At 33.1% G+C, this 27380-nt stretch overlaps 3 protein-coding genes and 1 pseudogene across 3 annotated transcripts; 1 reads left to right on the forward strand and 3 right to left on the reverse strand.

The window, feature by feature from the left end:
- Window positions 1-3975, forward strand: LOC115982991 (CDT1-like protein b). Its single transcript, XM_031105762.1, has 7 exons — window positions 1-443; window positions 534-653; window positions 1156-1390; window positions 2084-2977; window positions 3322-3523; window positions 3601-3691; window positions 3847-3975. Exons 1-7 carry the CDS (start codon window positions 148-150, stop codon window positions 3902-3904), a joined length of 1896 nt encoding a protein of 631 aa, XP_030961622.1. The 5' UTR covers window positions 1-147; the 3' UTR covers window positions 3905-3975.
- Window positions 3976-6594: 2619 nt separating this feature from the next.
- On the reverse strand, window positions 6595-7610 carry LOC115980524 (annotated as a pseudogene).
- An 8610-nt stretch (window positions 7611-16220) lies between these two features.
- LOC115981938 lies at window positions 16221-19447 on the reverse strand. The gene is made up of 3 exons (XM_031104376.1): window positions 19084-19447; window positions 17537-17669; window positions 16221-16483 (listed from the first exon to the last, which is right to left on the reverse strand). The coding sequence occupies exons 1-3, from the start codon at window positions 19264-19266 to the stop codon at window positions 16236-16238; spliced, it is 564 nt and encodes a 187-aa protein (XP_030960236.1). The 5' UTR covers window positions 19267-19447; the 3' UTR covers window positions 16221-16235.
- Window positions 19448-22278: 2831 nt separating this feature from the next.
- On the reverse strand, window positions 22279-27325 carry LOC115980525 (probable polygalacturonase At1g80170). Its single transcript, XM_031102758.1, has 9 exons — window positions 27212-27325; window positions 25833-25964; window positions 24714-24890; window positions 24577-24600; window positions 24107-24314; window positions 23619-23700; window positions 23177-23285; window positions 22673-22789; window positions 22279-22515 (listed from the first exon to the last, which is right to left on the reverse strand). Exons 1-9 carry the CDS (start codon window positions 27323-27325, stop codon window positions 22279-22281), a joined length of 1200 nt encoding a protein of 399 aa, XP_030958618.1.
- Window positions 27326-27380: the final 55 nt, after the last annotated feature.

Below are 27380 nucleotides of genomic sequence, written 5' to 3' on the forward strand. Positions count from 1 at the left end.
AGCACGCCTTGCTCCAGCACAGCTTTCCCTCCAAAGAAAAACCCTACAATACATTCATCCCCCTCTCTCTCTCTCTTTGTCTCTCCTTCAATCCACACTACATTTCCTCTCTCACGAGTCTCTCTCTCTTCTCTCGCTGTGATACCAATGGAGCTTTCATCTTCATCAAAATCTAAATCCAAGAAACCCCATTCAAAACACTTCAACGCACCCGACCAGCTGAGCTCCAAAACTCCAGAAAAACAGCCCACACAGCTCCCCCGCAACCGCTTGCGCAACCGCGGCGTCGCCCTCTCCGTCAACGAAGTCAGAAAAGTCGCCGAAACCCTCCGCCCCAACTCCTCCGCCAGAAGGCAGATCCAATCCTGGCCAACTCCCCCAGAAATCCCCGAGCCCCATAAGTCCAAGAAACCGCTTCCCCAGCCCACTAAGCTACCCGAAAAGTATGAACTTTTTTAGTTTATACGGTGATTTGATTGGTTTATTTGTTTTATCTTTTAATTAATGTTTCCGGGTATTTGTTCTTTGTGCAGGTATGAGATTCTTGCTCAGTTTTTTGATAGCTTGGATAGTTCTATAAGGTTGTTGCGGTTGAAGGGTTCCTCATCCTCTTTTACCAATATTTGCCCCAAAATTGAGTGTTTAACTGATAGGTAAATTTTTAATTTTAATTTTTTTTTTTTTTTTTGGGTTTTGTTTGGTTTCTAAGAAAGTAAAATTTTGGTTGGGAAATGATTGCATTCTGTGTCTTATAGCGATGATGATTGGTATGAAGTTATGAAATTTGTTGGTTTTGGAGGTGAATTTGGAGCCTTGTTATTAATTTTGATGGATAAGATGTTTCAAATTTGTTTTCCCTCTTTTTGGTTGCTTAGAGAATAGAACCTTAAACGTCTGTTTGGATCTGGGAAAAGCGTGTTTTTAAAATGTAATTCCAGCACTTGAAAACAAAATAGAAACCCATTGCCAAAAAAGTTTTAAGAGGGAAAATGTATTCTCAAAACACAGATTTTTCAGTTTTTTTAGATCAGTTTTCAAAAATTGCTACCACACTGCATATTTGATATTTCTTAAGCAACTCACCTGATACATTGACTACACTTAGCTATATGAGATTAATGTTTTGTATGTTTAAAAAAAAAAAAATGTTTTTAGGAGGTTTACACACAGGCACTTGGCTCAATTGAAGTTTATTTTGCGCGATGCAATTGAGATAAAGAGGGTACTTGTGTTCGATGAGCGGACGAGCTGTATGAAGCCGGATCTCCATGTTTCCATCAACGTTGATGCAGTGGAAAATGATGGGAAGTTGAAATCTGAAAGCGGGAATATGCATTTGAGGAAGGTGTTACGATCGCGGCTTGCAGATTTTTCAAAATCCTGTCCTGAGGTACTCGTGTTCTGTACTTTCTGTATATTACATGGGATATATCCTTAAATTGTTGTCAGTTCTGTATTCATGATCACATCTAGAACAACATTAGTTGCCAATCATTTACATTTTTTATACGTATATATAAGTTACTTTGATTCTCTGGTTATAATGCCTTCCTGGCCAATTGAAAAGGGGAGTGTGCTTTGGAATATTCTCTCTTTTCTTAGGACATTCTTGCAGTGAGATGCCTTTGTTTCATCTGTTCCCTCCATTCCTATCTATATATAGTTGTTTTACACTTTATGTATAAACTTTAGTACAAGATTCCATCTGCCACTTGTGGCCACCTAATGAGACTGGGTTAAGATAATACCATAATCTAATATAATTTTGATTAGGGTCATATTCTATGGTTTCCATTATAGAAGTGTTCCTTTTTCATACAATTGAAAATCAACTTTATGCTCTAGCTGCTTTTGACGTCTCTTTCACTACAAATGTTAACCATAAAGGTGGCTGTCAGCGATTCACTACCGCTTAAAATTGTAACTAACAATATTGATTTGAGATGAAAAAAATTGTAATTAACAATATGGATTTGATATGAAAAATTATTGTCAGTTTACTCATATATATTCGATATGAAGATTTCTGGTAGTTTTAAGCAATGCTCTAGACTGCACCTTAAGATTTTTCTTCTGCATGCAGGTGGATGAAATTCCAGAGGAACTGTTGCCTGAACCATTCAATCGTAAAGAGCTAGACGTCCATTCGAACATGAAAACACCCACCTCATCATTTCCTATTAAGACATCAACTGTTGACCTAACAGCTCTGCAATCAGCAGTATCAGAAACCTGCATTCGGGATGATGAAATTGCAGAAGGAACAGAACAAGATCTGAATTCAAACATAAACAATTCTCCCAACATGTCATTTCCCCTCGGGACATCAATCGAAGCACATAGAAAACAGCAACCAGTGGTAGCATCACATCTCTCTCGATCTTTCCACAAGCACTTTTCACAGAAAGTCATCAGCCATGAAGTACAGAACTATCCTCTAAACTTATCAAAGACGGATCTCCAATCTTCAGTTCTTCCAGTTCCAGAGTCACCACTTAACAAAAGTTCCTCCAAAGAGAAAAGTAGTTCTGCTGCTGGTACTCCATCCCTATCAAAACTGTTGTTTGAATCAACCAGCAATGAAAAATGTCTAGCAGTTCATGCTTCCCCTGCTCATTTGCCACAATCTTGCCCACCGGCAACCCCAAGCAAAGAGATAGATGCCATGAAAAATGAGAGTGGTTCTCCTGCAGAAACTGCTAATATCCATTCAACTCCTGCAAAACATGTTCTCACTCCAGCTGGGCTGATGAATGTCACGCCAACATTGTATCCACCAAAGAGATGTTATATGAGCCCAGAGGATGATTCCACTAGCTCACCAAACAAGTTAATAAGGCGTCCACCCCGTTCAAGATCGTTAAAATTTGACACTCCCATAAAGAATGGAAACATTGGTGATGAAATGGATGACACTGGAGGTGTTTCAGTTGATAATGATGTTTTTGATATTCTTCCTGAGAATATTTTGCAATCGGTAAGCCCCATTGTGAATTCCTTATGCTTTCATCCTTACCAAGCATGTTTCTATGTTCTATGTTCTATTTAAAACAATATGCAAGCTATCATTTTTTTTTCTTCTAGTGTTATTTGACTGCAATAACCAACATATAAATTTCATTTTGCTTCAAACGGAAATTAAATCAAGGATAGGATATCAGTGTATAGTCATTATGTTTGTATTTATCCTAGCCTTATTAGTTTACGACATGAACATACCTAAATATTTGTTTGGAGGTGAACATATTGAACCTGGACAGAGACATAAAAGTTTGTTCTGATTGCATCATTAAAATTTATAACTATGTTTTCTTGCTGCAGATAATGGAGAAAGAGAGGAAGGCAGTAGAAGAGAGAAATCCGGCGATCTCACGGGAAAAACGGAGGCGACAAATGATTGCTAGCCTGCCTAAGCTCTTCAACATGATTCACTTCTTATTTCAGTCTATTAAGCGGTCTGTTATCACAAAAGAGGAGCTTATACACAAGATAATTGCAAGCCATTGTGATATTGTTGACAGAAGTAAGCATTTGTACCACACGGATATAATTCCCTTTTCTCTGGGAGCTTTTGGTGATCCTCTTCATTTGTGTTTGCAGGAGAAGTTGAAGAGCAGCTAAACCTCTTAATAGAATTAGTTCCGGAATGGATTTCAGAAAAGTTGGCATCTGGAGGGGATTTGCTCTTCTGGTGAGCCTTGTTAATATGTGATATGGTTGTGGATGGATCCATTTTAATTGTTATAGAGAACAAATGGATATTTGTCTTTAGAAGATCATAAATTATTCTTCAAGCAACAAAACTTATTCAAATTGTTTGATGTCATTATCTGTTCTTTTTTGCAGTATAAATAAAACGTCAAGTCCTGAGTCATTACGCGCACGGCTTGAAGAAGCAAAGTGAGGAGAAGCATGAAATAGATTTTTGGAAATTACTGTAAGAAGCATGTGGAGGAATGGTTTAAAATTGTCTTTGTAAATGTTAATTCTTTGTTGTTAGCTGATGATCGTAGAGTAGATTTTGGAAGTAGACTCAGGAGCTTAAGGTGAAGTCTCTGTGAAATATGTTAATTACATGGCAAGATTATTGGAAAGTGTGCTTTTTGTATGATCAACTTATTGTCTTAAAGTTAATATATAAAAGTTCCTATTTAAGCATCATCAACAAGCATTCTAAAAGTCCTTGGGAAGTTTTCCCTTGCGTCAATGTCTTAGTATTTTGTGTTTTTATTGATTGGGACCAGTGTAAGCTAGATGATTCCCTAAAACCTGAGTAAATGCTTATAAGCTGACAAATGTTGTGTATGGCTATGTGAATTGTGATGTGTCTAGGTATGTTAGGAGACTAGCATTATATATGAAAGGGGCACTATACATTGCTCTCCCACTGAAGTCCCCGCACAATTTGAGCACCAGCTTTTTTTTGGTTAAACGGTTGGATAGATAAATAAAATAAGCAGTCACAACAATTACAATCTGCCCACTGCAGCTAAAGTATTGGCAATAAGCCTATGATAATACAGCCCATTTTTATCTACTTCAATCAGTACATTCAGATCAGCAGAGGGGGAAAAATCAAAAACAACAAAATTTTCTGTCATGGAGCAGCCCCTTTTAGCCAAAAATTGATTCGCCTCTCTAAGCACATGCCCCACCTGGACCTGCACAAGCCTTGCTATGAGAGACCTGCAGTCATTCAACAAAGGAGAGTAGATTCCGTTAGGATTTTCAATACCGTTGAGCATCTCCACAATCACCTTAGCATCAAGTTCCACATCTAAATGAGTTATGCCCAATTGAATGGCCAAGATCAGCCCATCTCACAATGCCCACCACTCTGCCAACACACTAGTGGCATATCCAATTGCTCTTGAGTACCCCTTAACCCAATCTCCATGACAGTCTCTAATTACTCCTCCACCACCCGTCTTGCCAGGATTTTCAATAGAAGCACCATCAGTATTTAATTTGAGCACCAGCTTTGGAATGGCTAGTGTAGTACCATCAATTTATGTCTCAGCAAAGGTTGATTTTTTTTTTTACTCATTTGGTACACTTTTTCATAACATTAAAACTTCATTGAATGAGAATAATCAACTACAAACTCTCCCTCCATCTGATCCATCAAATTGGCAATTTCTCACAAACTCCATTTTCTTTTTCTAATTTTTATTTCATGTGGTAGTGTCTTGTAATTTGATTTGAAGTGGCATAAAAATAATTTTTATATTTGATAGTCAGCCAAATAAGCATTTTCCATTGAACATTTAATTAATGACAAATACCATTTTGATTCAATAACAAAAAGTTAGAGACTAAATTGACACATTTGAAAGGTTGAGTACCAAATCGACACAATGTAAAAGATTAAAAACCAAATATGTAATTTACTCAAGTTTCAAATCATCTCAACATTACTTTTAAAAAAGTCACTAGTGAACAAGCACAAGCAGAACTACTAATTATTTGTCTATTTTGTATCATTTCGGTAAGAAGCATTCACCTTTATGGAATTCATATATACATACGTTATAGAAAACACCCACTCAGTACTCACATTCACCTAGCATTTATTAAGAGAAAATGGAGTATCATCTCATCATTTAGCAAATAGAAGAGTTAAAATAGAGAAAGATTTATGAGGGCCTTATGGAGAGAATAATAGAAAGAGAGGTCGTGCCTCCACATGCGCACACATACATCGAGAGAGAGAGAGAGAGCTTGTTGCTCTACTCAGATCTGGTGACTGGAGCCTAGAACGATATTGTGCAACTTACCTCTAATAGGTCTCACTGCCTAAGTTGGTTATTCAGTCCTCCTCGTAGGCCGCAAGTGTCTCTACTCAATCTCTTGGTTAGTTTTTTTTTTTTTTTTGGGGGGGGGGGGGGGGGTGTGGGGATGAATGTATAATGGAATGGTTTTGGAAATCTGCTAGAAATGTGATTAGATTGTAATGAAAATAAAGATGTCTTTTTTTTTTTTTTTTTGTTAAAGAAAAAGAAGATAATTAAGCTATATATATAAAGTATGAATAGGTATATATCTTTCATTGATCGTATATGTTACATGAAAGTGCCAAACACTACAGTTTAGTGCAATCAGTCGGCTTGAAGGAGACCATCCTTGTTTCCAAGTCAAACCCAATCAACAAGTTTGCTTGAACATAGTTGCCATATAATCCTTGGTCACCCAAATCTGCCAGTGCAGTATTAGTAATTGCAAAGCAGTAAATATGTTATGACCCATGGACACGTGGAGTTGGAAGGAGTTGCTGAGTCAGACAGTGGCTAAGTTATTTGGATCAAGATATTGCCTCACGTAGTAGCTATCATTAATTTAGTTGTGTTAGGATAATGTGTATTTGAATTTGATTGATAATTGAATTAAGTTGTTAGGATGGAGTCTATCTTGTGATAGAACTCTAGCTGATAAGATTAGGAGTTATCTTGTTAATTTGAATTCCAGTTCAGTGTATTTAAGCATCAAGATGAATAAAATGAGGCAAGCAGAATTTAACCCAAATATTCTTTTCTCCCTTTATCTCTAGGAGGGTAGTCGCCTCGAATACGACTAATTCATCTAATCAACTACAGTTCACTGCAAAATATCATATGCATGAACCGGTTGATTGAAAGTTAGTATAGGCGTTAACTCCACATCTGCACCTTCAAAATGGACAGTCAATTTTGGTCCATTGTCATTAGTAATTTCAGTTCTATAGCAAAGCCGTGTCCCTGTTAGAGTTTCATTTTTAATGGGATCAATTGAAATCTGCTTCTTCACTTCCACCTCTAAGCGATTATAAAAATCCGGTGGCAAAGTCAATGGTGGTGATCCTGAATCGATACAAACGTTGCCCTTAGAAACCTTACCTGAAGAGTTAAAGGGCACATATGTGTCTCCAACACTAATTCCTTCAAGTGTCAATAATATTGATCTCCCACAGCTACAAATGGTGTTGAAACCAAACCATCACCCTCAACTTCACTGCCATTGCCAAAACTTATCTTGCCTGTAATACTAGGATCAGTATATTCAGTACCATACGGCAACAAGCAATAACAAAACCTCTTGCTACCAATTTGTGAAGGAAAGGACAAAGGCCCTAATCCTAACGCAATGAGCCCCGTTGTGTGGTCATTGTAATTGATGGTATTGTTGTGTGCACATGAAAAAGCAATATCAAAGGAAACTGCTTGCCCAGAGGTAGAAGTGATGGTGACTTTTTCTTTGGCCAAAACACCTTTGGATAAACCACTTGCATATCCACTGACGTAATTGCAACTATTTTGAGGAGAACAATGGACTTGGTCCCATACTTGACATTTTTTTGAATGACAAGAAATTTCACTGTATGTGCTGGACTTTTTAGGATCGAACTTGGGATGAATCTGATTAAAGCAGACATCACAAGGTACACATTGTGTCCACACAAGGTCACTAGCTGTATCGATAATGCCTACTGGTGGAGTGCCAATTGAGACCTTCATGAGATGTTGACCGTAGTATGGTATTAATTGTGCTTGGGGGACATTATGAGCAGTAACCAAAAGGCCTATAAGATAATATGAGAGAAGGAAGCATTGATGAAATTTGACACTGCTTGCCATTGAATTTAGAGAAATGAAATTGTACTGGTTATACTAAATACTTTTATATTATCGATTAAACTGAACTTTCCATGTTCGGCCTAACGATTACTTGATTGCACCATTATTTGACCTAACAGAATGGGAAGAAAAAAAAAAAAAAAAAAAAAAAAAAAAAAGAAAATTCTCCATCCGTGAATGGCATCGAATGTACTATTAAAAACTGGAAATTTTAGTAAGCACCAAAATTTGCTTCTTTTAACAATATTTAAAACAGAGATTGTAATGAATGCAATAATGCCAATATATCATAACAAATCTCTCATTCATGCCTGAAAATTTCAGTTGAAATTTCTCCCCAATTCTGAAAACCAAACCCTATAACTATTCTCCCCAACTCTGAAAATCAAAAACTCAAAACACATCTCTTCTCTACTTTTTTCCTTCCCCCATATCGCAAAATCTCCTCTCCCCATCCTCCCACTTTGAGACCAGACAAGCTTATATGGTTACCGAACCTCAATGGAAAATTCTCCGTTAAATCTGCCTACCATCTTGCAACCCATCTCATTGATACGCCAACCACAAATTGATGTTAGCTGGAAAAAGCTTTGGGAGCTCAAATACCCTAAAAGGATTAAGAGAATTACCTCCTTAGCTGCTTCGCTTATACCGAAGAGGTATAACTCTGTAAATTTCTACCTCTGTGCGTGAGTTAGAGTTTTGTTTGGTTTGGGTTTTTGAATTTTTTCACCATATTTGTTGAGGTTAGAACTCCGATTTGCTCTTCAATTGAAAATCTATTTGCCCAGTTATTACTTCCTATATACCGTTCTCTCTCTCCCCACTTCAATTGTTCATGGATTTTTTTTTTTTGGTTGTGGGTGATTTGCTTTGGTGTTTTGGGTTGCTGTGGCTAAATGGTTGGCCTTTGGTTTGCTTGCATTAAAAGGGTTTTTTTTTTTCTTTTAGGTTCTGGTGATTTAAGGTGGAAAATTTACTTTTCCATCTCGGTTTTGAACCAAAATTGGGGTTTGAATAGTTTCGGTTGTTGTCTTTGACTCAATTAAAGAAGTAGCTACTGTTGTATGGGAAGTTAGGTATTTAGGTTCCTTTCTACTTTGAAGGCCTTGATTTTGGGATTTTGAATTTGATCTTATTATTGATGATAAATTGATAATGTGTGGTCTGTGATAAAAATACACACACACACACACATTAGTACCTGATGAATGTCAACTTTGGTGTCAGTTTGCATCTTGGTTCTTTTACAAAAAGGCCATCAATTTTGATTTGTTTACTTTTGTTTACTTCCTACTGCTTAGAATGGTCCTCAGCCACATAGTAAGGTTGTTTTTGCTCACTTGGTAGGGACTTAAACCTATTTGCTGCTTTACGTATAGAAGGTGTTTGAGAAAAAGCCAAGCCCAAAGTAGTAGTAGAAGTAGGCGAATTGTTAGTACATCTACTGAAGTACCAATTCCTCCCTTTTATCCAGAACACTACATACAATCCTTCTCTCATGCTTCCCTTTTGTCTTCATTGAATATCAAGTATGCATATGTGATAAAAACTTTTACATCCCTACAGGCTTCCTCATTATGTGATTTAAAAAAAGAAAAAGAAAAAAATTACATAAATGTCTGCTTCAGTACTAATAACTAGTAACTTATGGAAAATGACATAACTTATGGGAGCATCCAATGCAATTATTTTTCTAACTTTTGAGCAGGTAAGATATTAGAGTTATGTTCATGCAAAAAATCAACAAACAAATTGATATGGTTAGGTCAATTGACAATAGAGGAATTTCTTTCTCAACATGACATTCTTCCTAGACTTAAAGTTATATAATTAATTGAAAACCCTTTTGTACATGGTCAAGTTAGCAAGTTTCCCAATTCAAAGAGATACAAACATGCCAAAATGCTCAAGTTTTTTAATGTCAGAGCTCAAGCTCTAGGTATGTAGTTTTACTATGTTTTCATCACCATAGAGTAGCCAAGGTGTGGCAATCCATGTCATTATGTGATGAGGGAGACACAAGAAAATTATTATTTAGTATTATTTATGTTTGCAAGTCAATTGTGTTTTTTTGTTTTAGGTTTTATTAGTTTACTAGTCACAGACCCGCGCGTTGCGCGTGATTATTTTTTATGCTGATCTCATTATTATTATTATTATTTTGTAATTTGAACTAATTTAATGAAAAGTAATGCATTTCATAATCATATTTATCACAAAATAATTTTTTTTATTATTGTAGAATTGTTTTATTTAAAATTTGAAACTTTAATTCTACCATAGTTGGTTGACTAATTTTTACATCTCTAAGTCAATTAAACACGTTTTGCATGCTACATGTAAACCTTCTTTTCCATAAGGGTTGAAATAATGTGCGTAATATTTTTTTTTTCTATGGAAGTTAAAAAGAATAAAATTCACCTTGTCTTGATGTTTTCTAAAAATTAAATTTGGAGATTCTCTTTCAATAATTGTGAAAATTCCAAGCAATAATTCAGAAGGTAATACATGTTACATGTTCATACTTTGATTGTGTAATTTTATGATTGATTTGGGTTGTAATTTATAAGTTGAATATGGTGGTGTATATCCAAAAGAGCCTAACTATGTTGTTTAGGATATTGAATATAGTGTTGTGTGTGATTTATAGAGTAGCGATGGTTGTAGTAATTAAAAATTGGTTTTTCATTATCTTTTAAGTTAATAAAAACCTTACATCTACTTTTTTTTTCAAAAAACCTTTACATATTTTTTTAACGTGAATCTTTACATATACCTTAATAAGTAAACCCAATACATTTCATTTTCTTAGATGCATAAAAAAAAGACATCTATTCCATAATAATAGTGGCTAATTAGTTTTTTCATGTTCTCATTTATAACGTTTCTTACTATTATCATATTTTACTGGCTGTTGATTTTCATAATAGAGGCATTAAATGAGAGTTAATTTGAACCTTTCATTAGATTTTTAAAGTCATGGTGTGTGAAGAATATAAGCATTTAAGGACTTTTTTATATATTTTATTATTTATAAATAATGTTAAATGAAATGTCAAAAAAAAGATTTTGAAAATTTTCATCTTTATTTCTTATATATTTCTATTATTACTAAAGAACGTTATCCTTTTAGTTTTGATAATAAATATGATTTTCTAGATTAGAGTTTGATTAGTTTCAAGTTTAAATTTTGTATGATTTTATTTAATTGTTGATTATATGATTTAATTAAGTGAATTTAACGATTTATTTATTTGCCTTGTAAAGTTTATAATAACATTCATAGGGTCATCTTTAATTAATTTTTTACTCCTTTAGCCGTCAGTCTCTTTGTTTTCCAATTAACGGTTACTAATTAATTTATTTAATTGACGTTTGATTTCTTTTACTAATCTCTTTCTCTCCCTCTTTGTTAACATCCTATTGTTTTCCCAAATTTGATGATAATTCTAATGTACTAAATATGCATATTGCAACGTTTATTTTTATTTTTATTTTACTCCATTTTGCTGCCATGAAGTTAGTACATCCATAACTATTAGTTTATTATTTTATGATATGTTTGGTTTGATATTATTATTATTATTATTATTATTATAAATTTAGTGTTTCTAAAATAGCATGTGTTTTGTATTCTCTTTTTCTATTAATGCATTGTAACTTTTTATGGGAATACTTTATAAGAAAATTGTTTATTCTTTTTTTTTTTTTTAAATTGAGTGTTTCTAAATTGATATTTGTTTTGTATTTCATTTTTCCATTGATGCATTGTAACATTTCATGGGAAGACTTTATAAGAACAATTTTTTATTTATTGAATAAAATATTATACGTTTAATTTTTAAAAAAATGAGACAAAATATAAATAATTATGATATGGAGGATGTTGCTAAATTTAAATGTTGAATAAAATAAGATGAGAATAAAATAATAAAAATGAAATGTATAGCAATAAACACCATTTATATATAATATTATATTTTTATATACTATCTTTATAATGCAATAATATAACATTTAACAACCAATGTGAATAAAAAAGATAACAACATAAAATATAAAACTAAATCGTATCAAGCTGGATTACCTGTCAATTCCAATTTTAGCAAACTAACTGACTTCTAGTAGTCTAAAACTGATTTATGCGATGTATTTGGTAGAGCTTTCAATACTGCATCAGTATGTTTTGATGGTCAACCTGTTACACTAAAATTTTTTAAACTATATATATATATATATAGAGAGAGAGAGAGAGAGAGAGGCTTTTGTGTGTGGAAAAATAGAAATTATGCATGGAATAAGAGGGAGAATGACAATTTTATAGCATGAGGATAAGAATAAGAAGAGTCCAAAATAAAGGAAGATAAAAAGATAGAATAATATTAATATTGAGAGTAGTGGGGATATGAAAAGTTGAAATTGAATGAGAAAGGTTGAAGAAAGTTAAAGTAAAGAATAGTGGGGATATGAAGTAGTGGGGATATGAAAAGTTAAAATGGAATTGAAAATTTAATAATAAATAAGAATAATTAAAAATAAGATAAATTAAATATGATATTTTGATTGTAATATAATAGAGTTTTTAATTCACTTTAAATGTTAAAAAATTGTATAAAAAAATTGGAAAAAAATTGATAATGACATGGTTGTTGACGTGGCTCAATGGAAGCGTAGTAACAATAAATGCTACGCTTCAGCTTTTAGTAATATATTGATTGGGCTATTAGTATTTTAATTTGGGAAGCAAAGTTATTTTTGTAATAAGGCAATTAGGGTTTCCTAGCCAATTAGAACTAGGGTTTAGCAATCCTTTATAAGCAACCTATTGTACTCCTTGAGGAGATAGATGATATTTTGATGAATGAAAAACATGGCCATTTAGTCCTTCTTTGGTCTGGTGCTGACTCCAAGCAAGGCCTAGGTGCTGACTCCTAGGTCATATCTTTTATTTTTCTGTTATTTCAGTTTTGTTCTAGTTGTCCTGCGTTAGTTTTGGTATCAGAGCAAACATCGATTTGTTGAAGCATCACTGCAGGAAAGAGCCAGAAAATATCACCCAAAAAAAAAAAAAAAATCCCTCACCATTGTGTTTTTCTCCACCAGAGGGTTGTCTCTGTCATTTTTTCTACTTGGTGCAAGAAAGTTGTCATACAGTTGTTTTTCCCATTTAAAAAAAAAAAAAAAAAAAAAACCTAGATTTTGAAGCCAACCATAAATCTATAGTCCAAAACCCACAATCAAGTCTCCAAGTCCCTTGCAACTACAAAGAGAGAAGAGAGATACGAGCCCATCGCTACCGTCGCACCACACCACCACCAACAAACACCCACAGTTAGATTTGGTTGAATCCTTTCACGACAGTTGCTACGCATGCCACCACCACCACCACCGTGAGCCGCCACTTCGACTGATCCTTACCATCACCTTTGTTCCACGCCGCCATGATTTCAGTTTTGCCCATTGTCACGCCGCCGTAATCTCATCAGTCTCCATCGATCCGATCTCATGAGGTAACCCACTAGCCTGGTCTAAACCCATTCTTAAAAAAAAAAAAAAAAAAACCATCAAGCTTGCCCGACCCACCTTTTATAACCCAGACCATTTCCAAATTGAAACCCATTAAACTACCTAGTCAAAACAACAAACTCCTTGTACACAGTCACTCAAGCCCTTGCCCGACCCATTTGTTAACAAGCCCAAAGCCCACATTTTACAACACCAGTTTTCTTTTAAAAAAAAAAAAAAAAAGATCCAGCCCACGAAATCCAAACCTGTCAACCAGCCCAGCCCAACAGACTATTTGAGATAATAGTTCTTTAGAAGCCCATTCCAACAATCCTGTCCAGAGAACATCACAGCAACCCAGGTTCTTGTTCCAACTGCCAACTATTTGTTGAAGCACTATCTTAGGGAATCATGGTAATATTAGAAGCACCTTATTTTGATGGTTATGAAACTTATCCACGAGATTTTATCAACTGGATGAATGGAATGGAGCAATTCTTTAAGCAAGCAAATTTTGCAAATAACAAAAAGGTTAGGTATGCCAATTTGAAGTTAAGAGGTAAAGTACAAAGGTTTTGGGAGAATCTTGAATATTTCCGCTATATGAATTATGAACTTGCCATTAGTGTGTGGGAAGATATGAAAGAAAAGTTTTGTGATAAGTATTTGTCACCATACTATCGAGCTAAGTATCTACCCCAATCTCAGTGTGGTACTTTTCAAGTTGAAGCAAATACGATAAATCCTCATCCTCATCCCATTTCATGTCCTCAGCGCACTTTTGAACAATCTACCAAGGAATTGTCTACCAAGGAATTAAAGGAATTATCTGTAAAGCTCATGAAAAATGTTCAAGACAGGATTGCTCAGATGAAGTAAAAGAAGACTCAACCCGATTCAATTGGGAAACCAAAGATACTAGATCACAATGAACTTATTGCTGCCCCAATAGAAGACAACATTGATGATGATATCTTGGTCGTGGAGAATTCTCTAGCTACACCAAAGCCTAATGTTGACACAGACATACATGCCTCAACAAGTGTTGCTTTAACATGTGTGCAAGGAAATGAATCTATTGAAGAGCAGCAAGGTGAAGAGATGGTGCCTAAAGAGAGTATTATGTTAGAGGGTGCACATGATGTGAAAGTTGAAGTTGTTGAACGTGCTTTTGATCAACCCTCCACAGTCCTTGAAGATCTACATCTTGGTGAAGTCGAAGAGGTTAAAACCACAGTTCTTCCTATGGTTCATAAGGTTCAAGAAGAGATTATACTAATTCCACACATTGATTTTGTTATTCCAAATGAGTTTGATGTGGTGGAATTTAAGGCTTTTCTTTTCCCTATGCTCCCTATGGTGATTTCAGACTTGAAGCAAGTGTTATTTCTCAGCATCTTAATCCTTCAATGCTTTAAAACTCGAGGTCTAGTTTTCTCCAACCAGAGAAGAATGATGTGGGAGATGCAAGAAAATTATTATTTAATATTATTTATGTTTGCAAGTCAATTGTATTTTTATGTTTTAGGTCCTAGTAGTTTATTGAGCTATTAGTATTTTAATTTGAGAAGCAAGGTTATTTTCGTAATAAGGGAATTAGGGTTTCTTAACTAATTAGAACTAGGGTTTAGTAATCCTTTATAAGCAACCTATTGTACTTCTTGAGGAGATAGTTGATATTTTGATGAATGAAAAAAATGGTCGTTTGGTCTTTCTTTGGTCTAGTGTTGACTCCAGGTCTATCATAGGTGCTGACTTCTAGTGGTTTTCCCGCTTTGTGCTAACTCCAAGCAAGGCTTAGGTGTTGACTCCTAGATCATATCCATTTATTTTATTATTGTTTCAGTTTTGTTCTGGTTGTCCTATGTCAAGAATTTATACGCTTAGGTTTAGAATTATTGAAGAACGGGTTATGGGGTTGTGATAAGCTTGCTCTTGGGTTGTAAGGAAGAAGGAAAAGAGATAATTTTGTGGTGTTTGGGGGATATATGAATAGTACTTGTGAACAATACCACAAAGAAGAGAATAAGAAGAGAAGAGACAGGAAGAATGCAATATGAGAAAGCCAACATACCTCAATACTTAAAACACTCAATATCTTTATTACTCAACTCCTTTTAGTAGAATAGCAAAATAAATATACAAGGACTCTTTTTTGTTCTAGTAGTATTAGGATTCCTAATTTTGACCAACAAACTAATAAAGATATCCTTTTTTTTTTTTTTTGGATAGGTGATAAAGGAATCTTAGACCCAAAGTAAAGAAAACCTAAAATACTTAAGATTCCTTGAAAATTCTAAAATTGACACCAAAATCCTCAATTTGTAGGAATTGCAAAGATTAGAATTTTGCCCCTATATTCAAAATTTACCATAACTTAATGATAAAGAACTGTTTTAACACATAACTAGACCTTTAAAACTACGACTTTTACTTCAATTTGAAATTCAAATGTGGACCCCATAAAATAAGTCTTAAATAGGTGAATTTGCATAGCAGTAACAAATTAATCTTCCAAAGTTGCATCAAATTTCTTCTTATACCCTTTTGTAAGGGTCAATTCACCTAAAGGCAGGACCTTAGTTGGTTCATACTAGATGCACCAAATCCAAGTTCTGCTTGCCACATCATAATTTTGGAACTATTTTAAAATATAATGTTGGGTAAAATGAATGCCACTGTATGGCACACATTTCCCAACATTTTCTATGCATGCTTCACACTAACACATGGCTTTTGATGTGAATAGGAGTTTTGTTGAAAAATCATCACAACAAAGAGCTTCTATCCACATTAAACACCATTAATTACGTTAATATCATGGTTAAAAAGGTTTCAACTATAATATAATAAATAATTTTGCAAATTTCATCATATTATTTTTTTTATAGAAAATGAATCCTACTACTACTGATTCTAGAGTTTCCCAGAATAAAAAAACAAGGGACATATGGCTCAAATCATTAGTCCGGTATTGGAAGTAGCTTTTCCCCCGAGAAAATTTTTAATATTTACAACACTCCAGTAGTTAAGGGTGTCCTATGTAAAAGTTTCTTCTTGACACTGGCACGACCGATTGCTACCATCATATATTGCTAATATCATATATATAAAAAATTAACTTTGACACAAAATTATACATACCTTGTGGACATTTTGTGTTGCCTCGGCACAAGCACGTGAGCTGATGGACCTCTCTAAAATTTCTAGCAATCTTGTAGCACGTGCTTTGGCATCGTCCATACTAGAAGCACACGTCATTTCCCTTACAAATAAGTCGATCCATTCCACACCTTCCATGGGAAGGTTGTTTGGCACTGACGAATTATCAGGGGCAACAAAATTATCATCATCCGGCAATCTACCTGTTAATTTTGCAAGCAACTATCAAATTCTTTCCTACCAAGGTCCAAGTCACCAATCTCCATAAATAATGCAAGTTAAAGCAAACAACTCATAGACAACACTATCTAATACAAAATCATATAATTATAAACAATGAAGTTCTTGTCGAAGACAAGTTACAATTGGAGAGCTAAGAGTTCAGATGACAATGAAAAATTCTTCAAAAGAAAACCATGAATGAAATTGATTATTTACGCAATAGGACATTTAAGGCAATGATTGGGAATATCACCAAACATGATTTTTTTAACATGTAAGCTTTGGCCCCAAGAGGAGGGGAAAGGGGAGATTCAAACTAGTGACCCCTACTTCATGCGAGGTTGTCCCCACTCCCCAACCTATTGATCTACCCCTTAGAGTTAACATCAAACATGATATTAAGATGAGAGAAATTTTTTTTTGAAGTGTAATGCCTAATGGCTAGCAAGAGACTTCTTAAGGCATTCAAGGTAAATGGGTATAGTTAGAGAGCATGTGAAGAGGCTGGCATATCACTATTTTTAGACAGTCTCACCAACTAGGGCCTCCCCTTATTCTAATTCTTTTGCCTTCACAAGCCCCATCCCCCTAAATCTGCGCTTTGATAAGCAAACTCCCTTGACACAACATAGAAATGAAAAGAACCATACCATCCCATTTAGCTTGCCTTGTATCTATATATATTATTGGAAAAATGTTTTTCATGTCCACTTTTGTGTACTTCAATATCTAATTGAAAATGATTTAATAATAAGACAAACTAAGAATATAAAGGTAAATTTGAGAGATTTGAAATTCAAATTCCTTAAAAATAGCACACATTATATACTTAACTATAACTATTTGCGGTTACAATTTAATATATATATATATATTTATGTTTGTTGATACAAATTCAGATCTCAAAACCACACCGAATGGCTAATAGGTAGAATGGTTACTGACAAGACTAGTGGCAATTAGCAAAAACTCACCATCTACTTGAAGGTGTTAATTTTAATGAAAGACTATGTAGATGGTAGCGAATTACATACCCTTCTCCACATTTACATCTGATACTTCAGCAGAAACTGAATTTCCCTCTGCAGATCTTAAGCAAAGCTCATGCAGGCTCTTGATGGCAGCATCCAAATCATTACCACATTCTTGCAGAGCTCTCTCAAGAATCTGAACAGTAAAATCATCATATAATTAGAAATATGGAAAAACAATATTGCCTGACAATGGATCAACAACCATGTGGGAACACTTTTTTCCAATATAACAAATTAAACATGGAAACAGAATATAGTTTCGACAAAATTATTAGATGAGCAAATATACGCCACATAACGACAACCAACTTAACAAGGATGCAGCCTTTAATGGATAGAAAAACCATAACAGGATCTTTCCAGCCCAAAGCAACTATTTTCAATAAGCACTACATCTTATGCCCTCTAAGTAGGGAGTTCATCTTGCAATAATAATGTCATACGGGAAAAGAAAAGGAAAGACTATGTCTCTACCATTATACACACAAATGACTTGGTGACCATGATAGATCAGAGACCAATCAACTTGAACATATAATGCAATCATCACTTCAGGCTTTTTGCTCAAAATACTTCAAAACCTATCCCACAAACTCTAATTTAATATCTATACAACCCTTGATAAGAAAAATATTTAACAATATTCTCAGAGAAGAGCCTAAGCATACAAGAAGCATACTACAGAGTATCATTAGGAAAAAAAATTTACAATAGTCAATGACATCTAAAAAAGAATGAGAAGCAATAATGCTAAATGCAACAGACTACTCGGTACTCATACAAAGTTCTTAGAAATAAAAAGTACATGACTCCACACCATTGAAAGTGTGATTATTTCCATCTCTGCAAACCATTTATATAAGACCAAGGGCTGCGTTCCAGATCACACCGCTTCTTTGCCTTCGAAACATATTCCTTGACAACAAAACATGTTAGACACCTTTTGGGCCATTATTTGGATAGAGACTAATTTTTTAACGGTGATTTATGAGTATGATGCATTACGCATGTATTAATTGTTTGTCACAAACATAGGCTCTATTGAGGTTCGAACCCAAAAACTGGTTTTATAGACCAGCTCCTATCCATCAGGAACAGAGTCAGAGATTTGTCTATAATATTCTTAAACATCAAATAGATTAGATTGGAACTCTATATGCAAAATAACTATATTTAGAATTTGGCACCTCGCTTCACTCAAGGCGCCTCATCACCTTGGGCGATAAAAGTCCTTGGCGCCTTAAGGGCGCCTTTCACCTTTGACTACACCCATCTAACTACAAAATACTGTGAATACAAAAGACCAAAGGTCTTAAGCAACGATTAATTGAAGTATCAAGTGATCAATCAATTTGACATTTTAACCTTTTAACATCAAAACAAACTAAAAAATCTATAGACTTCCAATCAATACAATGTTAAAAGTTGAAACTTTTTTTTTCTATCAAAAACCAACAAAATAAAAATAAAAATCTAAGAATTTACAATAAATTAGTAAAAGATTAATAATAATAATTGAAGAGAATAAATGAGATGAGAAACAGTACGTAGAAATCCATGTGAGGAAAGACAGAGCGAAGTTGATCAATAAGAGAAGGCGGAGTGAACCGAGTTGGGGATGAAGATGAAGGTGAAGATGAAGAGGCACAGCGTAGCCTCTTGGATACAGGAGGCGATCCTGGAAGCTCTTCGAAGAACGATCTCTTGCTTCCACACACAATAGCAGACATATTATCGTCTTCGTCTTCTACAATCTACAGTCTACGATTGCAACAAACAACAATCCCAATTACTCTGATTCCACAGATTTTTTTTTTTTTTTTTTTTCAAAGAGTTTAGGGTTTTGGGTTTGAATCTGAATGAAGGTAATGCTAAAAACTTTTTTGAATTTGTATTTAACTTGGGGCTTCGGTTAAGTATTTGGCTTTTTTTATTTTATTTTATTTATAATTTATAATGATTGAAGCCATAGAGAGAAACACGTCACGACTCATGACTCATGAGACACAAACACAGCATTTAAAAATTCCACGTCACCTTTACTTTCCTTTTTAAAGAAACTATAAAAATAAATATAGAAAATCTTAGTTGTTCCTCAAAAATAAAAAATAAAAAATCTTAGTTTCCATATTTGGGATAAAAATTACTCGTATAATTATATTTTAATGTATGACTTGTGTAATTCTTCTCAAATACATGGGTTAAACAAAAAAAAAAATAATTCTTAAATGTTAGAGCATTTGACTAGCCTCATATTAAAATTTTAGCTAAAAAACTCACAGAAAACCCATGTATCAGTCTCAACAAACTACTAAAAAATTTAACATTGATCATTACCTTGCCACAGCTAGCAAGTCAAAGACCTCGCTACTACTAATAAAAATATTTTTTTTACTCTCTCTCTCATCCACAAATCTGTTCAGTAATGGTGGTAGATGGGTTCTAACGGTAGGCAATAATTTGTGGGTTTGGTGGTGCGATTGGGTTTGGTGCTTGAAGGTGGGTTTTGCCAATGATTGGGTTTGGTGCATGAAGCTGAAGTTGGGTTTGGGGTGGATCAGTGATGGTGGAGTTTCTGGCAAAGCTCGATAGCAGGGGTTTGGAGGTGTTGCTGATGAAGGGCCCACTGGATAGCTGTAGAGTTCACTCTAGGTTGCTGGGAAAGAGAAAAAATGCCCTTAGCCTTATATTTTCTTTACAAGTGTCATAATAGTTACATCAATTATTGAACTGCTAGGTCATAACTTTTATATGCAACTTTTTGTATCATTTTTGTGTACAAAATAAAGTTTTGTCAATGAAAATAAACCATCAATCAAAAGTACTAATATTTTAAAATTTTTTTTTCTTCTCAAAGACAACGTATCTTGAACTGTAGAAGCTGTAGCAACTGCTAGAGCTTTATAATTGGAAGTTGATGTCGTTTTAACAATGTTGGAAGGAGATTCAAAGATCGTCATTAATTCTCAAAAGACGAGACTAGCTTGACTACCTCCTTTGGTCATTTGATACAAGATGCAAAGTTCATCGTAGAGGCCTTTAGGAAAATTAGTTATTCTCATGTTCATTGTGAAGGTAACATTGTAGTTTATAACATTGCTAAACGTGCAATATAATGAATATATGACATAGGTTTATTAGTGTGGATAGAAGATATTTCGATCATCACAATTTCAACTATAATTCAAGCCAATTCCAATCTTATTGTGTGTGCAAGCAAAGAAATCCTAATTCTAAACGTATATTTTTTTATTTAAAAAAAACCGAGAATCAATCCTAATTCTACTTGTTTTGCTAAGTCTTGTAACCCTAGTAAGTCTAAGATTTAGACTGCCATAAATATATTTTTATGGGTTCATTTTAATACACAATTTATATAGCAAATATGTAATCATTAAGGATTAATTTTCGGTATATACATAGGCCTTTAGGCCAAATTACATAAATTCATTGCATTTACCTATTTTTCTCTTGCTTCCACTTTGAAAAGCTCTCTAGCTAGCGGGAAAAAAAGCCTCACTTTAAGCTTTTTCTTTGTTTGTTTTGTTTTTTTTTTTTTTTTTTTTTTTTTTTGTTTTGTTTTTGTTTTTGTTTTGTTTGTTTGTTTTTTTTGTTTGTTTTTTTGTTTGTTTTTTTGTTTTTTGTTTTTTTTTTTTTTTGTTTTGTTGTTTGTTTTGTTTTTTTATTTTCTGTTATATAAGTTCGGAAAGAGTTATGCAATTGGGTTATTGTTTGGTCATTCGTGGTACAATCTACTATACTTAAATTTATGCTGCCTTTCAAAGTTCAATTATATATGAAAAAAAAAAAAAATATAGATGCACATGGAAATGGTGTAGTATAGTATAGGTCAATGAGTCTAAAATTTTTTAAGACAATAAATGTTCGAATTTTTTTAATTTTTTAGAATTGAAGGAGTTTTTAAGACGGTGTTATTTTTGGGGGAGAAGTGCATTACAATCAAAGTATTTAACCTAGTTTTCTATGGGATTTTTAATATAAGGAAAAACATACAATTTATTTCTCTGTGATTTGGCTCAATTACAATTTTTTGCTCAAAATTTTCAATTGTTAAATTTTGGATTAAAATGAAATTGTTAGGATTCCATCCAAAGTATTCCAAACAATTTCATTTTAACTTAAAGAGATCAAAATTGAATACTTAAAAAATTTGTTAACATGAGGTGAATTATAATTTACCCAAAAATAATAATAATAATAAAACAATAACAAAACAAAATGTAGCGTTGAAATTGTCTCTTGCGTGAATTTTAATGCAGCCATTGGGCAATCAAATGTGGTCAAATATATTCATTCTCAACATCCCCAATCTAGGATTCTGTCTGGTCGACCGCATCAATCTAGTGAAGCTTTTTGTGAGTGATTTGATGCATATCTTATGAGATTAATGAATCTATGAGAATAGGAACTGGGTTATACGTAACTTGTGTTTAGGCGTAATAACATCTAAAAGTAGTAATGGAGAGGTGGTGAGTGAGATACTCATATTAGTTTCCAGGCTTTTTTCTGTTTGTGCTAAGTATTAGGAATGAATCACTTGACATTAAAATTAAGAAAATTAAATTGAATACATAACATAAGATTAAACAACAATTAGAAACTAACTTGAATTTTTATTCTGCTTCATTTTTAATATAATATATATGACTACAGCAAGATAATCATAATATCCAACAACATTATTCAATGTTAATGAAAAGAAAGGGCAACATTGGCTACTTTCAAGTTTTCGAATTTAGACAGGACTTGGGTTCAATCGTTCCTTTTGCCTCTCCATAAGCATTGTTGCAACTAGAAGTGACTTGCTTCCCAATTGTTGAAGATGTCAAGTTGATATTTTCCAATTTGATGTCGGTGCAAGCAACATTTCCACTGCAATTAAAATTGACTGCTACATCGGCCTTTGATGTCCCATACATGTCTGTGTAGCTCACATTGCTTATTTGAACTCCAACATTCTATTAGTACACAACAAATACCACAATTCTTTCTAGTGTTAAGATTCTGTAGCTCAAATATTTGTTCTATATTCAGTCAAACATGCATATTTCTCTAAACTTAGTAGTACTAATAGGTAAGGGAAAATATGATGCAACAAGAGCTAGATTGACTTACTGTTGGTGGGCAGCCATTAGGGTTGCCACAATAGTATTGGTCGATGATTATTGGATTTCCAGCGTCTATGAATTTTATATCTGAAAACTCAACATCCCGAACTTCACCTCTCCCAGTCTAACAAAAGATTGAATTAATATTATCAATCTGGTCTAAAAGAAAATAAAATAAAAACATCAAAATAATTTATATAAATAAATATATATATATATATATATATTTTTTTTTATGCCAAAGTTTATATACTTCGAAGGTGTCATTGGTAAAACCTCTATCTGCCATGGGTAATGCTCCTACCATCGGGAATGTTCATGTTAATATGATAATATCGTTTTCTCACATTAAGATTAGAGTAGTATCAGTTGTTTTGGTGTTAAAAAAAAAATCATATATAGTTGCAATATCTATGTTTATTTTATAGTATGCTAACTGAGCACATTATTAATCATCTTTATTGCAAATAACTGGTCCATATATAGACTATAAGTTGCTCTCCAATCATACCTGATATGTCTTGATTCGTGCTCCATTTTGTGTCCCATTGAAGATAGCATGCCTCACATGGATGTTTGATACATTTACCACATTTCCACTTCCGCCTAAACTTCCAATGCTATCACCAATGAAGAACCAAACGAAAGATCTTAAATTTATGAAGTACAAATTAAAGCCTCTTGTAAATAGAAATCTTGCAAATTAAATTTTAACAAAAGGAAAATAATATAAAAGAAAATTTTCATTTTTCATTTTTGAAAAGCAAGCAATAACAATAAAGACAAGTAATAACGAACACAAAATTTACATAGTTTTGCAAATACTACACTGCCAAAGAATAAGAAATATTTAAGCCTAAGGTGTAAATTTGAAGATAACTAACAAATTATCATAGAAATTATATATATATATATATATATATATTAATATAGTGTGCTTGCCCTTCTCTTACCTTATTCCATGACCCGGCCCGCACGTGACATAAGTGATGTTTACATTTGAAATTCCATCTCCAATAGAGACACAATCATCACCTGCTTGTCAATATTAACAACATCAAGTTATTATTTTTATATCTAAAATATCAACTAATAAAATAGTGGACACTAGCAGCCCTATGGTTCCATATCATTGCTTGATTCTCCCATAAAACAAAACACAGGTTCAAATTCCTCTTCATGTAGGCCTCATTTGTTTTGGTTTAAAACATTTTCTAAAAATATTTTTTCTCATTTTTATAGCAGTAGAAAAACATTACATTGTTTCCAAAATCTTTAAAATGAACAAAATAACCCCATAAAATCTCTAAAATAACAAATATCCTCATTTAGTTGCTACGACTTTATTTTGATGCAAGCAGTGAAATTAATGCAATCTCACGTATATACAATAAAATAAAATGAAGAAGTTTTTGAAGAAGCCAAGAGGAAAGACAATTACCAGAGCCAATAAAGGAACTGTTGATGAATACATTATTTGTAGCTTGAATATGAATTCCATCAGTGTTTGGGCTTCCATCTGGTGATTTTATGAATAGGCCTTCGAATTCAACATCATTGCATCCCAGTAAAAGAATATGGGTTTGGGGACTGTCAATTATTCTAATCTGGCTCATGTGGATATCATTACTCTTATGAAATCTGAGTGCCTGCAAAAAGAGAATATAGACGCCACACAATTTTGGTATAAAAACAAAAATCATAGATGCAAATTAAGTAATAATGTTAGGGTTGTGATTCGAAGTTTATTATAATCATTTTCAAACTAATGTGTTAGTAAAACTTGTAATATTTATAACAATTTTCATACTTTACGATCAAAAAACTTTTTTAATAATAATAATAATAATAATAATAATAATAATAAGAATGAAGAAGAAAAAGAAGAAGAAGAAGAAGTTTGAATCGTACCGTGGGTGCACCTTTGCCACATTCCTGTTGAAAAATTAACCTTGTTAAAGTGTGAAAAATATATTTAGATAACATTTTGAATTTACCAAAAGTATATAGTAGAGAAAAGCAAATATACCAAAAGTGTAGTGATATACCTTAAGGTCAGGATGATATCTGCATGAGATATCCCACCAACCCTTTCCACGACCATTTATTAGGCCAACCCCATGTATATAGAGCCCATTCACATACTCAAATTCTATAAATTTCACAGTATCATTCAACTCCTTCCATTCCTTTGGACCAGAAGGTGCAAATAAAACTCCCAAAAACTGCAAAAGAATCCCATCTCTATGTCATCCATTGTCATGTACGTGAAATTTTCTCTACATGTTTTTATTTTTACTTATAAAAAGTTTTCTAAAATAATTTTAATACATCTATTTCCATTGTTACTGCATATGTATGGATGCTATTAAAAAAAAAACAATTAGATACATTTAGTAAGTCAAATTAATGTTAAAAATATTCGTTTTTGAACTTTTTGTCAACACTTCCAAAAACCTTGTAATGCTATCATTTCATTGAAATTTATACCTAAATTAATAATAAATTTTAATAAGAAAATTTGAATTAATTTAAAAAAGGGGAAGCGAGTAGTTTTAAACGAGCTTTAAGAACAATAAGTTAGAAGTAGTTTTAAATAGACTATAAATAGTTTTAAATTTGGCAAGATGTTTGGCATAAATTTTAAAAAATGCAATTAGAATCTATTTTAGATTATTTACAAATCTTAATTTTTTTAATATTTTATATGAATTTGTAATTTTAAATCAAGGGTAATGAACTTATGGTATATGGTAATGCTCACTCTTGTAGGAAGTCATTATGTTGAACTTTCTTTTGATAATGGCAGAAATATAGAAAAATTTAAAAAGAAATTAGGTTTTGCATATATACAACCATTGGCTACCCATGACAAAAAAAAGTGACAGTCTATGAAGGATGCAAAGAGTTAATAATTTGCTATTTTGACAACTGTAAAATATTTTGTAAAATTTTTTATGACTCCAATTAGCTTATTGCTAAGCAACATAATATTTTGTTCTAATGGGAAGCCTTTTTGAGACACAAGAAACCTATTTTAAAAATATAATGGAAAAGCCCCTCATTAAACTAGATCATAGAATCGTTTTCAAAAAAAAAAAAAAAAAAAAAAAAAAAAAAGATCATAGAATCCAAGTATGCAAATTTTATATTTCGTTTTGACTTACAGCAAAATGAACTTTAGACTTGCAAGGACCACGAAAGGTTGTGGGTCGCAAGAAAAATTGCCTTCTTGGAATAACCATAGTAGGTTCATCGGTCTCGGAATTACATGTATCATTCCATGCCTTTAAAAATGCCTACACATACAAAAGTATCATTGTATTAATATACTAGAAATACTTGAAATGTAAAAAAAAAAAAATAAAATAAAAAAGAAGGAATTTTCGTAAATATCATGCGTGCACCCTCAAGTTTTTATGTGAGTGTCAATTTGGTTCTTCGGCTTTTAATTTAAACTATTAACTCCTTAGATATAAAAGGTTTGTGACAAATAAAATCTTCTATTTATATTTTTTATTAAATGTATTTAATTCCGTGCATGGCTGGTGTATATATGATTTTTTTTTTTTTTTAATTATCAATAATTTTTAAATGCCATAAGATGTTGGAGTATGTGTGTTTCAAACTCTTAAACTGTGTTTATGTCCCACATTAGTTAGAGATAAGTTCTCATGTATGTTTATAAACCATAGCACCACTTAAGTGATAGATTGAAAGATAATGGGCTAAGAGTTAAAGTTAGGCTTGGGTTGGACTTAAGCTTGTTTCTATCTCTCTTGAGCCTCATTCATTTTCCTTTTCTTTTCCTTTTAGCCCAATTTGGTTCTGCTCGTTGGGCATTAAACAAGCAGCCCATTGGGGCATTTAATATGATGCTCATTGGCATGCATAGTGACCATCGCAGCCCATAAGCCCTCACATTGGTTGGTTTATAAAACCCTTTATTCTTTATTCTCTTCAGGGTTTTTTTTTTTTTTTTTTTTTTTTTTTTTTTAGCTACACGGCCGCCTCTTCCCCTTTGTTTTGCTCTGTTTTTTTTTTTTGCTCATCTCCACTAAAAATTATAGCGTCAATTTTTAGTTTTAAGGAAAGACAAATTAATGTTGTTCTTAGTTCTTCTTGCTTGAGTGTGTGATTAACTTGAAAAAAACACTATAGTCTAATCTTGGGAGGTTGTTCAGTTAAGAGAGTCATTTACACAGAGTTCTACTCCAGGTGGCACGAATCAACCTTTAAAGATAACACATTTTGTATGATTTTATAGTTTTTGAGATCTTTCTAACTTTATCTATTTATTTTTGTCATTGCAATTTTTTAGGGTTTGTATTATTGAATCAAACTTGTTCATTTAGCCTTATTTTCCTACGTAAGATACCAAGAAAAATTACACTAATGCTTAGGGGGTTAATTATTTAAAAAAAAAAAAAAAGGAATCAAATAGACACTGAATTGAAAGTTCAAAGGTGATAATTAATTGAAGAAACCTAATATAAAGGGGGTTCAAAATTAATTTCTCATGGACCAAAGAATATGAAAGCATTACCACAGAATCGTCTGTAATGACATCTCCTTTGGCTCCATAATCCATAACATTAAAATATTCAACTTGAGCCGCTTCACCAATACCACAAATTATTGTCACTAAAACCAAGATCATGATACGTACAATAGCAAAGGACTCCTACATGGGCAAGTATATATTATCAGCTTTT

This window comes from Quercus lobata, chromosome 3, assembly GCF_001633185.2.
Source record: "Quercus lobata isolate SW786 chromosome 3, ValleyOak3.0 Primary Assembly, whole genome shotgun sequence".
Lineage (NCBI taxonomy): Eukaryota > Viridiplantae > Streptophyta > Magnoliopsida > Fagales > Fagaceae > Quercus > Quercus lobata.